This window comes from Tinamus guttatus, unplaced genomic scaffold (assembly GCF_059628265.1).
Source record: "Tinamus guttatus ecotype Peru unplaced genomic scaffold, ASM5962826v1 Tinamus_guttatus_pri_ptg000047l, whole genome shotgun sequence".
Taxonomy (NCBI): domain Eukaryota; kingdom Metazoa; phylum Chordata; class Aves; order Tinamiformes; family Tinamidae; genus Tinamus; species Tinamus guttatus.
Genome location: NW_028288581.1, coordinates 1,924,061 through 1,937,641, shown reverse-complemented (window position 1 = coordinate 1,937,641; position 13,581 = coordinate 1,924,061). Strand labels below are relative to the sequence as shown.

Here is a 13,581-nt window from a genome sequence, read left to right as displayed (position 1 = left end):
CGCCTTCTTTTTGCTTGGCACAAGCGCTGGCGTGTGGCCAGATCCCTTATAGGAGCCGGCACTTCCCGCTGGGAGCCGCGCAGGGCAGGGAGCTGCTGCTCCCCTCCGTCCGACAGTGAAGTCCGTTAACGGCCGTGGCCTTTGTGCTCTTAGCTCGGGGACCGAGCCGGGCTGGCTGCTTTACTCTCAGGTACTGGTGGTGTTTGAGGTAGACCACACGCTGCAGATCCTGAAAGGATTTAATCACAGATGTGTTCCCAGTCCCTTGGAACTGCTGCTGTGAAAGGGTAGCCTGAAACTTAGCACTCAGTTCAGATCAGTGCTTTTAAAGAAGGTTGTAATAAACATCCAGCTTTTTATTTCATTCAGCCGCTCCAGTTCAGGGCTTCTAGAAGACAATATCTTAGATCTTAGAAAGATAGAATCTTTCTGTTCACTCAGGGCCCTCAGGGATGGTAGTATGTCTTATTTTGGAAATATTTTTGATGAATTTACATGAAAACATGCACACGCCAACACATGCGTACTGTGTGCCAGAGGTGTTTTTGTTCCTCCCCTTTGTGCATGTGGCTAATCCGAGTTTGTTGTGCTTTTTTTTTGATTACTTGCCGTTTGTTAGGACGAGATAGTATAGTGTGGCTAGTTCTTGCTGCCACTTTCTGTTTTTCTCCTAAAGAAAGGTAGGGAAAAAACAGCTGAAATAACGAACAAACAACTGTCTCAGTTTTTCTAGCAAGCTTTTCTAGGGAAGTCTTGTGAGGTTGTTTCCTTTACCCACCTTTCCTTTTCTCTGCAAGCCAGTTTCGTTGAAATTTGTAAGGATTGAAATCCCAGACCAGCCTAAGTTTCTATTAATTTCATGGAAATCAAGAGCTGGATATTGAAAAGACACTCTGATTAGTATTCACGTCAGAGAAAGCAGCCAGCACTTAACAGTTCTGTTGATCATCTATAGGAGTATGTAGTAGTATATATGGTATAGTAGTTTACCATCTGTATTCATTTGCCTTGTGAACCCCTATTTAACGTTGTGCTTCTCTCTTTCCCTCTCTTTCTAATAACAAGCTTTCTGCCACAGGAAATTTCCTCGGACCTGAGGAGTTAAATTCAGATGTAGATTTTTGAAGAATATCTTTGAGTCTCCCTCTGAATCAGGAATGTTTTCTCTGATAGGCTCAATCCCCTTGAGAATTGAGCATCTCTGCAGTACTACTCTTAAAATGTGTTCTGGAAGGGAGTGTCTGCCTAGTTGTTAAAGAGAAGCTGGTCAGGAAGAGAGGAAAGGGTAGAGGGTGTGTTGGGTTTGGGCTTTTGTTTTTTGCCCCCCCCCCCCTTTTTTGGGGGGGGGATGTTGTTTTAAAGCTTAATTGCATCTTAGTATCTGACAAGCACTGGCTTAAAGCTTTGCTGAGGATAACTTTCCCTTGCACAGAATGTCTCCCTGTAGTATTGCACACTGCATCTTAATATGTACATCTCCAAATGCCTCCAGCAAGTCATTTCTGCCTGGCTTTGGGAGAAATGAGAGCGTCATTGTGGTCTGTCTTGAAGACCACTCTTCAAGGCAGAGAATGTTCCGTAAGATTTGCTGAGTAATAGTATGATTTATTCCTTGTTGATTGCTTAAATTAGGGGGTCAGTCAACACCGTATTACACTTCTTTTAATCTTCGCATAACTTTGATTTGCTCTTACTTAGATTTCCTTCGCCATCTTTTTGAGACTAGCAAATCGAAAACAGATTTGAGAAAACTGAGCTATTCTGTGTTCAGGAAGAAGACACTGAAATTTCTATTAAAGTTGCATTGTTGCTTTGTATTCTAAATATAAACTAGACTAAAAAATAGCATTGAATAGTGGTTAGAGAATTCAACATCGTATCTAGTTCAGCACCAGAAAAGACTGACTACATTTGCAAAAATTGTCAAATTATCATCTGTTCTTAAAAAGTAGAGGAAAGAGGGAAAGCCCTAGAGATTCATCGGTCTTAACTAACCTTATATTCTGAAACATTCTCTTAAGGTCAAGCTTAAAATGTCCTTCGCTTCAGTTAATTTCATTACATGTTGTCTGCACCAGACACAAGAGTTTAGTCTCTTTCCAGATTAAATTTTAAAGTATTTGAAAATAACACCACAATTGTGAGATTTTACTTCTCTTGACTGAATAAATTTAGTTTCTTCAGTAGTGTGAGTATTTGCTCGTATTGTTTTCTTAATTCTTACTTTTTAGACCAATCTTTGTTGCTGTTCTCTGGATTTTCACTAGTAGTCCAAATAGGCCATGATAGTCTTGTATGGAATGAAATTATATTAATCTTCCCCAGTTAATGAATTTTCTAATTCTGTAGCATTTCTACTTCTAAGTTCTACGTAGTCCAGCTGTATCCATTTAGAGAATTAGCCTTCCGGTAAATTTAAAACAGTAAATTTATGAAGCCTTTTTTTAGGGTCTTTTATAGCGATGAAGTTGCGGTGTTCTAGGAAGCAAAAACAGTCTTTGCGCTTTTCCTCCATACGAGTTGCAAGGAGCACCTCTGCACTTCATGTGCATTTCAGCAGTGGAGTCTGGTCTAATAATCTTCTAAACTCTTACTCTGTTAGTAGGTCTGTGCCTGGATTTTAAAGTAATGTGCTCATCTAAACTGCTGAAGCCAAGAAACAGAAATCCAATTTTCTGACTAGCTGGATAAGTCTGGAAAGGGGAAGAAATAAAACACTGAAAACCTGATTTATCTGATTTACTGGTATCTTGTTATTCGTAATCTAGTTTTCCTTTTTTTTTTTTTTTTTTTTTTTTTTGGTCATTTCTAGCCCTCTTGTCTCTTTTATGCTCTTCCTAATGAAATTACAGTGTTTATATTCCTAAGCACAGACTTTGTGTATGGCTGTGTAGATGTTTTTGATATAGTAGAGCTGTAGAGATTTCTTTTGAAAGACTAAATGTCCTACTTGATTCAGTTCTTAATCTCTTTGATACATTAAAATATTAAAAATCCACTGCCATTTGTCTTCTAAATGGCAAATCTTGGGTCAAATAAAGCAGGTCTTAGCATTTATGATGTCACACACTTTGAAATGAGAAACAAAAACACGTATAAGCAAAGCATAATTAATTATGGCATTTTTATCTATCTTTTTCTATATATGTATATATTTTATTGCTGGGAAGAACAGTGATGTTGTTACCTTAGAAATCAGAATGCCATGGACAATTACCAAGTCATGTTAAGTTTGTTTTGAGTATTTAATCTTTTACTCAAGATAAAGAAATAGATTGAAAAATAAACTGCAGAAGATGGTAAAATTAAAGGCTTAAATTAGCCTGAAGGTTGTGTAAAGATCAGATACTTCAGGCTATTTCAGAATAAAGCATTTTGAGAATTTTAAATAGGAAGATGCTTTTTTTTTTTTTTTAAGGCACATAGTTAGTATATTGATTTTATTTGAAAGTGTATTGTCTTCCAAATTTTGCTTAGAAGACAGATGTATGTGCGAAAAGTTAAGTTAGTTATAAAACTAAGATTGATAACTAATTCCTTAATGGAAGTTTGCTAAGTGTATGTTTTTCTCTCATCACCAACAGATAGTTAGTCAGTAAGAGCAGCAGCAGCAGCCAGGCTAGGTTGATGAATGAGTGTAATTCAGTTTCTTTGTATTGTACAGCTTGAGAAATGCCAGTGGCCTGACAGCAGCAGACCTTGCACATACCCAGGGCTTCCAAGAATGTGCCCAGTTTCTCTTGAACCTCCAGAACTGTCACCTGAATCGTTTCTATAGCAATGGCACCTTAAATGGGGTTCATCAGAGTGCGGGTCCCAATCCACTCAGTGGTGGGACAAGTCGAAAGAGATCCTTTGAAGATACGGAGTCTGCTGGAGTAAAGAAGGCTAGAACTGAAGGTGAGACCCCAGAGGTAAAAGGGGAAGGGTGATGCTGTTGCCGAGAAAGGAAAATAAACATTTTAAAGCAGTTCAGAGTGGATGTTGAGTATTATTGACAAACCTACTCACATATCTAAAGTGCATCAAGTAATTACTCCGTCTTTTGAAAAGTGTACGTATACACAAAATCCTGATTCTCCCTGTCATCATCTTGGTGTTTTCCTGGATTTCTAGTTCCAGAGAATGTTGAAGTTGCACGATGCTAAGGATAATGTCCTGAAGATTAGGAGCTGGAATTGGCTTCTAATCCTTCCTCGGTTTTGTGTTATGGTACCCTAATAATGTAACATTAACTCACAAAGATAGCTGGATTTGCTGATGGGAACTTGCCGCATCATGATTAATTTCCATTTCAAAAACTGCTTGGTATAAGAGATAGATGAAAGAAATTTGGCTTGAAAAGCTTTATCAGTCTGGAAGGGTTGGTATGTCTACGATGTTAACAAGCCTCAAATTTCCAGGATCATTAGCACTCTTTAAGAGATTATAGGATGATGTCAGACTAAAATGAACGTTAAGAATTCCTAGTCAGCCTTAATATACTATGGCCTTCATTTCCTGGCAATAATGAGATAGTGCAACACTACAGATACTTTTTGGTGGTGATAGAAAGAAATCCTTTTCAAATCTTGTGAACTACCTTAAGTAATATGAGAGAGAATAATATTCTCTGCGCCCTTTATGGGGCCATCCCAATAAATTTTTATTAAAGGGAATGCCACGATTTGTGCTGAGGCCTCTCAGTCCTGACTCCAGTGTCAGGAAAGGGACTTTCTAGATCTTCATTGAAGATATTTTCTTCAGTCAAAGTTTTTGTTGTAACAGATTACTTCTTATTCAGAAGTGACTTTCAGTGAGCCACGGGAGTTCAGCCAGTGCTTTGCTCCAGATGCAGGAGTGGAACTAGAGTGAAATGCTGTTGGCAAATAGGATGTGGACCATATAAATCACATGGATATTGACAGTCATTCCTATTTCCTTTAGTACTTACTACCAAAATGCCTCAGATTCCAGCCAACATTCCAACTATTCCAGCATCAGAGGTTGGAATATTGAATTAAATGGGATTTGCTAATTTATGAAATTGGTCAAAGTCATGAATAATTTCATGATGGAGAAAAGTTTATTTGCAATGAAATGTAAGACTGTTTTTCAAGAATAAAGCAATTAAGTAGCTGGATAGTAGGAGGATCTGTAGGCTTTAATACATACAATTCATATTCTGTTACTAGGAGGCACAGCTCAAAGTCACAAATAGACATATTGTGTTCTGTGGAGCTATTCCTTCTGAGTTCATGGCCACTAATTGCATAGTTGGAGAAAATGACTTCAAGCTTGTTAACAGGTAGTGTTTCCCCAAAATCTGTAGGTATGATACTGGGCTGTAAATGAGATAGTATAGAGAGTATGTTTAAGTGAATGAGCAATTATGGAGTATGTTAACATACTCTCTCCTTTAATTATGGAGAGAATATGTTAAGTCTCCTAAGAAATTAGAGAGGTGTCAAAGGACAGTATATGTAACCAATTGGAGTAGGTAATTTTTGAGCTATTTACCAGTAGGACTTCTATGACCTTTGTAAACAAAGCAAAAGATGTTGCTTGAAAGTTTTTACGTTTTAGAGATTGTTCCAAACTGTTTTAAGCCAAAGTTTCTGAACTGTGTCCACCCTCAAAGGCATCAGTATCAGTAATATCTCTCATGTCATGTAAAAAGTCTGCTGGAGTGAGAGTAAATCACTCTTCTTGAGACGCTTTGTAAACTACAAAGGTGAGTTCTGAGAAGTCATCAGTCTGTGCTCGTCCTTTCCTAGCCATTTTAGAAAATCCTGCCCTATTTTGTGGTGATGATCTTCTTAAAAGCATGCTAGTGAATTGTCTTCTACTTTAAAGACTAGTTGCACAGTAGATTCGGGAAATGAACATGGGGAGAGTGTACTCTATCAGTGTTCCCTGGGAAGGATAGGATTCTGATGGCCTTGCACCAACTCAGTATAATCACGCCCTTGAAAAAAAGCCCACGTAGTGGGACCAGGCACTGTATGTAAATCTATATATATATAGCTTCTTGGAATGAGACTGAAAGCGATTGAGTTGGAGTAAGAGAAATATTTAAGCTGTGCTTCACCTTTTGTCCTCCTTTTTGGAGTGGCTAAACAGGGGGAAGGGAGTTGCTTATGTGTATGCATATGTATCTGCTCTCAGATAAGTTCTTAGATAATTTTAAAAAGCTTAAGAAATATATAACACCAATACAGGATATGCTGTGATACAAAGTAATTATCATCCAATTCAATAAAAAACTGAGCCCTTGAAGGTGAAGCTGAACCAAAGCACAATTAAAATAAGCAGCGGCCGCTGTTGCAGAGCCGCATTCAAAATGTGTACCAAATATTTTCTACTTTTGACGTGGACGTGCTGGCTGGAATTCCCATCCATTTTTTGTAAAATCGGGTATCCAGGAATTCTTGATTCGTGGACTGGCTGCCAGAGGGTGTTGCCTATGGTCACGTATAACGAGGATGCATACGAGGCATTCTCACCATTAGCCTGCTACAGACCAGGCTGATCGCACAGGGCTACATAGGGCAGTTCTGGTCTTAATATCTACCTCACGGCCCTTGGCACCAGGGGGTTTGCAGTCTCCTGTATATTGTACACGCAATACTCCTCGATGCAACAGGAGACTGTATGAGTAGTCATGGGCTCCATGTGGCCACTTTCAGGTGTTTGTGGGATGGGGGGTGCCTAGCCCAGGTGTACTCTTGCACTTCGTGTTTCTGTAGGCCGACAGGAAAAGTCCTGGTAGAGGGTGTTTGAAGCTGCTTGGTATGAGGGCACATGGCTTAAGCCCTGTGTAATTCCTTTGGTCCGGAAACAGCACTTCAGCAGCTGCTTAAGTTTCTTTAGAAACTCGCAGTTTACTGTGTCCCAGCTGGTGAGAGCCCTGCCGTGCGCCTCGCAGAGCTCCGTCGCGCGCTGCTACGAGTGCGTGTGGCGAGGCGCGAGGCTGTGGCGCGAGGCCGCGCCGGCTCCGCGGGGCTGCCCCTGGAGGAGGCCCTGGGCCGCAGGGTGCAAGAGCCAGCGAAGCCAAATCCATCCCGATCCTGAAAGCAGTTCCCACTGCGGCGTAACCACCCACCCGCTTTTACCAGAGGAGAGGCCTAACTTGAGGTCCCTGGAAGAGCCGAGGGTGAGTGTAGCGCACAGTATTGGGAACAGGAACCTGGAGGGACAGCGCGAGCAGTCAGGACTGACCGAGGGTGTGTTTTCTGAGGTAGAAGCTGCCTTTTTTTTTTTTTTATCAGGTGTGCTAGCTGTAAAGCTTACATCCTGGTAATTTTTTTCATTCTCGTGGTGCATCAGACTTATAGTTGCTTGATAGACAATGTCCGATAGATAAATTGGTCATTTTTTCCACCTAAAATGAATGAAAATCAAAAATGAATAAAAAGTGAGCATGCAACTATTTATTTGCCCATTCAGAATCTCAGGTGCGGGTATATTTGGAACTTTCAAAACTGAAAAATATGTATTTCTTTATAAAAAAGGTTTTGTTATAGTAACAGAACTATTTAACTTTTTTTGTTTGGCTGCGTTTTCAAATATACAGTAGTGACTAAACACAATTTTTGTTGTTTTTGTTTTTACCAGCTTATAGCTTTGATGGCTTAATACCAATGATGAATGGAGGAATTGAGGATGATGCTGACAATATGCACGTTGATAGAGAGTTTGCTGTTGTATCAGGTGGGAGTGGACAGTTTCAAGTTAACTGCAACAACATTCAAATGGTTGAAGACACGAAACAGCAGGAGAGTGGTTCTGTTGGACCAAAAGAAATTGAAATATACACTGTTTCTGCCATGCAAACTCCTTGTTGTTGCAAGAATCAATATGCATTTTATTTTTAATTTGAGCATAAAACTTAATTCTTTATTTTTGCACATCGCTGTCTACAGTCTTGAAAACTATTGTATTGCTGTAACACCCCTTAGTTGGGGTTTTAGTAGTTATCTAAAATTAGCTGTTTTATTCAACATATTGTAACAGTAAAGGATAAGGCTTATTGGTAGTTCTCAGATAAGCAGAAATCCACTATGGCTGTTTCATTTTTAACCTGAGGCTTGTATTGCGTTGTGCCTTGTTTTCAGTTGCTGTTATTTCTGGCTAAAGGAAATTCAGGAATAATTTAAATGAGTGATTTCATTTCCATTAAATAGATTTAATTGCTAGCAAGAAGATCTAATGTGGAAACATCCTAGTGCTTACATAGAGTGGCAAATAATGTATCTTAAAACTAAATATATTCAAATTAGTTCAACTTATGCTATAAAGAGTAATCTAGACATATAGGTGTTCAGAATTTGTTCAGACAACAATATAAGTGCAGTATCCTGCTATGAACAACTTCTGATTTTGATTTATGCAAATAAAAGACTGAATTTTGCAAGTCTTAAAATTGGAATTTCGAACTAAAGTACCTTGTAAAGAAGTGTTTGAATTTTGTACTGATTTTCATGAAACAGTCATAATGTTAGTACTATTAGTGAATATTAATTCTTTTTTTAAGGGCTGCTCAATCAAGCGTGGAGTTACTATGATAGTGCTTTATTACATTTTGAAATGATTCTCTTGTTTTAATTTGTTCTGTGATAAAAAATGTTTATGCTTCAGATTCACCAAAGGGAATGATAATGAATAGATATTTTAATATATTAGGAATAAATATATATACACATATATATGTACACCCAGTGCTTTAAAAGTGGATTATGATGTTTGCCAGTGATAATTGCAAAGTGTTTATGGAAAAATGATTGTCTTTCATAAATATATCCTATTAGTTTAGGTACTATTTTTTAACAAATAATAACACTCTGTAATTATCACTAGAGCTATTCATTACCTACTTTCACCTATTAACTGAGTGCCATTTTTATTAAAATTGGTTTGGCAAAGCCAACCTAAGAAGAATTTATTTTTAAACAGTTAAGTTTTTGCACTTTTCAGTTAATAAAATGAAATACATGAAATTCTTTCTGTTCATTTTCATCACCGAAATAGTCGGGCAGATGTCTTGTTTGTTTGGGTGTTTTTTTTTTTTTTTTTTTTTTTCCACTTTCAGTAAGAATCTGTGGTTAGTGAGTTGATTTGATGTGGTTTCTTTAGAGTAGGGATGAAACAGGAAGGTCCAGCAAGAACTTCGGATTCTTCCTTGTGTGGCATGGTACCAACAGACTTATTCGCCGGCTTGAATTGTAAATAAAACAGTAAATACAATTCTGTTTTGCACATAGGTTTATGCTTTCATGTGTACATAAACATATGTGCATATATGCAGGGATAATAACAGAATGTAAAACCTAAATGTCACCATGTAGGCCCAGAGTTTCTAGGTTTGCCTTACTAATCTTTACCAATATAAATGTAAATTTTAGATGGCCTTTACCACTCAGTAATTTTAAGACAGAATCTATCATCCTTTTTTTGTGCTAGTGCTTTGAGTATCACTGCAGAAACGCACCTTTCAGACATACTGATGAAATCCGTTTATGGAAATAAAAACATTATAATAATTACTAAATTCAAAAGAGAAATTGCTTTAAAACAGTTTTCAGTGTTTTTTGCATGCATCTTTTTTGCATTTTGTATCCTGCTACTAATCTTTTTTAGTCTTCTGTGCATTCTGCTGTTGCTATTGTATATGGCATTTTGCACGTGGATTGTACAGATGTTATTACAATATTATTATCTTATCTAGCTGGCTGCTACGTATCTAGCAGATATTATTATCTAACGGGCTGCTAGGTAAATTGAGATTCTTTCTGAATAAAAGAAACTTGAAACATATTTTATATTAGCACTCGAATATAAACATGTGTTTATTTGACCTGTTTCAGTGTATACTGTGCTCTGTGAGTTACCACAAGAAAGGAAAAAAGAACCACATTTTAGTTATGACTGAAATTTTAAAAATCCTTCATCTTTTCACGGATGCTAAGTTCCTCTCCATGTATAATACTTCATCCCAAGTGGGCATTACTGTTAAGATGGAAAGATGTCTTTTATTCCACTTTTCAAAACACTTAGAATGCTGTCTACTACCCTGCACTTATTTCCTGCAGTTCAATAAAACACTTTCTGAAGAGTTACATTGTCTTTGGAAAGATTAATATGGGCTTATTTACACAGTGAATGTGGATAGATAGTTACATTTGCAAAATGAGAATCTATGCTTGAAGCTTGCTGATCAGATTTCATTACTTTGAATTGTTATGAATAAAGAAAGGGTAGATTTGTTTTCAAGGCTGTATATGGAGGCATTTTTAAAGTAAGTGGAGCTTAGTGGGGACATTTGGATGTATTTTGCTTGATCCTTGATTTTTGGTGACAGGTGTATTTCTTAATGCAGATATGAGTAGCAGTAGCTCCATATTGAATGCACTGACAAATGGATGCGCCGCCAATGGACATTTGGACCTCACCGCTGCACAACAGCTCAGTGGAATGGAGAACAGGCAGGAAGGAAGCTTGACACCCAATGGAATAATTCCTGGCGTAGCTTCTCCCAGCCGGCATCGAGTTCATGCCAGCAGTGGCACCGAGGAACCCGAAAAAGCCCTGAGCGGTTCCACGGAGATGTGTGGCTCTCTGCACCTGAATGGGAGCCCGAGCAGCTGTGTGTCCAACCGGCCCTCGTGGGTGGAAGACCTGGGAGATACTTTGCACTATGGACACTATCATGGCTTTGGGGATACTGCTGAGAGCATCCCAGAGCTCAGTAGTGTTGTGGAGCATTCCAATTCTGTTAAAGTGGAGCAGAAATACGATAATACTGTCTTAGGCACAATGTATTTGTATCATGGTTCCTAGATCAATGACCTTTATGGCAAGCGCATATTGAAATTGCTACCAAAAGAATCCGGGGGGACAGAATCCCCACCTAGCATTAAATTTGAAGATTGCAACTTATTGCTATTTTTACACTTTGTTTATATAAAAAGTAAACCTTTAATTTGACAGCCTTATACGATAGTTGTAGATTGTTGCATGTATGGGGCTTATTTAGTGATAAAATAGGTGCTGTTACGATGGAATGTTTATTATTTTCATTTTTTTATTATGGAATGTTCTGGTTTTGTATTTTTTTATTTCTAAGCTTGTGAACACTATCTTTCCCTTTTTAGAACTGTTTTCCCTTTTACTGAAGTGATTAACCGCGTTTTGTGATGAAAACGAGCTGTATGTTACACATGTGCATCCCTCTGGAGTGAAGATTTTCCTTTCTCATCTCTCTGCTGAAGCTATGGTAGCAATATCAATGCCAGCTGTCACTATGCAAGGTTTGAAAAGTGGCAATCTTACGGAGCTTCTCTGACTTTCTGATTTGTACCTCTGTTCGGTATAATTAGGTGTTCACCGTTTCGGTTTGTTTCGAAGGAGTTGTTTAAAAATGCAAGGACAAAAATCGAAGTTGATGTTTCACTTGCTGTAGCGTAGAAGTGCTTGTTGTTGTTGCTGGGCCCTTTGCGTTATCGAGTGGGAAAGTGGGTGGCCTCGTTCGTTCAGTTACAGTTGGGTGCGTTGAGGTTAGTTCTGGGTTTGTGGCGTTTTTATTTTGCTTCTCTTCTTTATGTGAATGCTTGATATTTTACCATAGCTCACAGACTGGAGGCATGTTCACACTGTTCTGCTCTGTACGCAGTTTTAAATTACTTGTTAGAGAGTTTGCCAGGTCAAGATATTTGAGTTTGACTGTCTTTGATATACATTTATTGTTCCTTTTTTTGTGTTTTTTTTTTTTTTTAAACATATGCTTTGAAAATGTAATGCTGTGTAGTCTTTGCGCTATGCTCACAGGAAATACATTGTATTTAAAGCTTAATACACAAATCAAACTTCATGTACGTGCACTATATGAGCACTAATAATATAAGCTACTGCTTTGTGTTACGATAAATGAAGAGTGGGGAAGAAAACGGTAATTGAGATAAGCCCTCTGAAATGTGTTGATTTTTTCTTGTTTTGTTTACAAAGGGACCTTTACAAATTGGATTTAAAAATAAAGAATCGTATTACGTTGTATCTGGATATTTTGTTTAGACATGGTACTTCCAGCGGCAATTTTGAACAAGTCGTTCATAGTTCTGCAGTCAGCTTTCCCCGTGGTCTTTCTCGGTAATGAGAAGGTGGAGCAGCAGGTTGCCTTGGGCTACCTCACAGGAACACCTAGTGGGGGCTCTGGGTCTAGAGGCCGGATCAGCCTGGGACTCCAAGCTAGGTTTAAAAATTTTGGCTGTTTGATTTCCTCTGAAGCTGAACTATCCTTTGAACATTTTAAGGAAAAATGCTACAGGCTACAGAAAAGTCAGGATTTTAAATAGACTTTACAATGCGTGGCACACACCGTATGACCGGAATTGATGGAAGCTGAGAGTAGCATTGCAGCTTGGCTGCGTGAATCGACCGGTGATTTTGCAAATTGTCGGCTGGGCCAGTGAAGCGGGATCCCAAGTGCCCTCTGCAGACCACGGAGGTGACTGATGGCAATGGGAGCTGCATGTCAGCTGAACCCGCCTGTTCCTGGCGTGCATGGGGCCATTTGCTTGCACTCCAATAACTGCACTCGTGCCCTGTTCTTACAAGTTGTAGTTTCTTGATGTGCCACTGCTATCACACTAACAAAGAAGTAAGTTCTGGGTTTTTTTTAGTTTGATTTGGATTTTTTTTTTGGTAGTAACATCCTTTTTTTTTTTTTTTTTTCCCTTCCCCTTTGCATTCTGCAGAGCTTGCTGCATGTGCTTTTTAAGAGGGCCTGCTAGCTATACTTACAAGCACTCTCCTCTTAAGTACTTGCCTATAAAGCAGTTCCCAAAGGATTTTCTTCTTTGGTAACAACCAAGTTTGCATGTGTTTGTTCAGATGTTCCAATTTTAGGTACGTATTTTTTAGCTTGACAAGATTTGTATTTGTATGTTGTATTTGTATATTGTGAGAGTTTTTTTAATATATACATTCAATTTTCATTCACTTGCTTTTCACATCCCTCCGCCTAAAACTGCTTTAGAAGACACTGTATTTCAAAGAGAAATACACTACTCATTCAAAATCCTGCTGCCCGGTTTTACACATCCCTGCTGCTTGTGAGCTGGTTGGGGTGCGTGTGCAGGCACAGGCTGAGGGGCAGATTTCCGGGTGCGTTTGCTCCGTCAGGCATCGTGGACGCTGCGTATTACAGCCTGGCTGAATATGGGAGAGCAATGAAGCAACAAAGATAACGTGGTTTTGCTAGTTAGCTTGTTTTACTGGTAATGTTGCAGAAGAGAAACTGTCTGACAGCACTTCAGCCGGCAGCTGAGACGTAAGATTTTTATCCGTCAAATCATTATTTTATAAGAATTCTGAGACAAACTATTTTTTATACGGGTGATTTTTGAGACAGTGCCACTGCTTACAGCAGAGCCATAAGCCTTAGGCATTACCTTGCAAGCCACGCGGGGAGTTAATATTAAGCCCTGGTGGGGAAGTTGTCCGGGCCCCCTCCTGTCACGCTGGTGCTGCTCGGGTTCACGTGCGCACCCCGATGCCCCGTTGGCCCCTGCACCTCTGGCAGGTTTTGCTCGGGGTGGTTGCCAC

The 13,581-nt window shown here is 39.0% G+C and overlaps 1 protein-coding gene across 1 annotated transcript in view; it reads left to right on the top strand.

Moving 5' to 3' along the window:
• The window catches only part of ANKRD10 (ankyrin repeat domain 10), a 33,767-nt gene extending 21,731 nt beyond the window's left edge, over window positions 1–12,036 (top strand). The window contains exons 4-6 of the mRNA XM_088538559.1: window positions 3,665–3,900; window positions 7,597–7,692; window positions 10,358–12,036. Of these exons, the coding sequence (XP_088394685.1) occupies window positions 3,665–3,900; window positions 7,597–7,692; window positions 10,358–10,818 (793 nt within the window). The 3' untranslated portion in view covers window positions 10,819–12,036. The remainder of the gene's footprint in view (window positions 1–3,664; window positions 3,901–7,596; window positions 7,693–10,357) is intronic.
• Window positions 12,037–13,581: the final 1,545 nt, after the last annotated feature.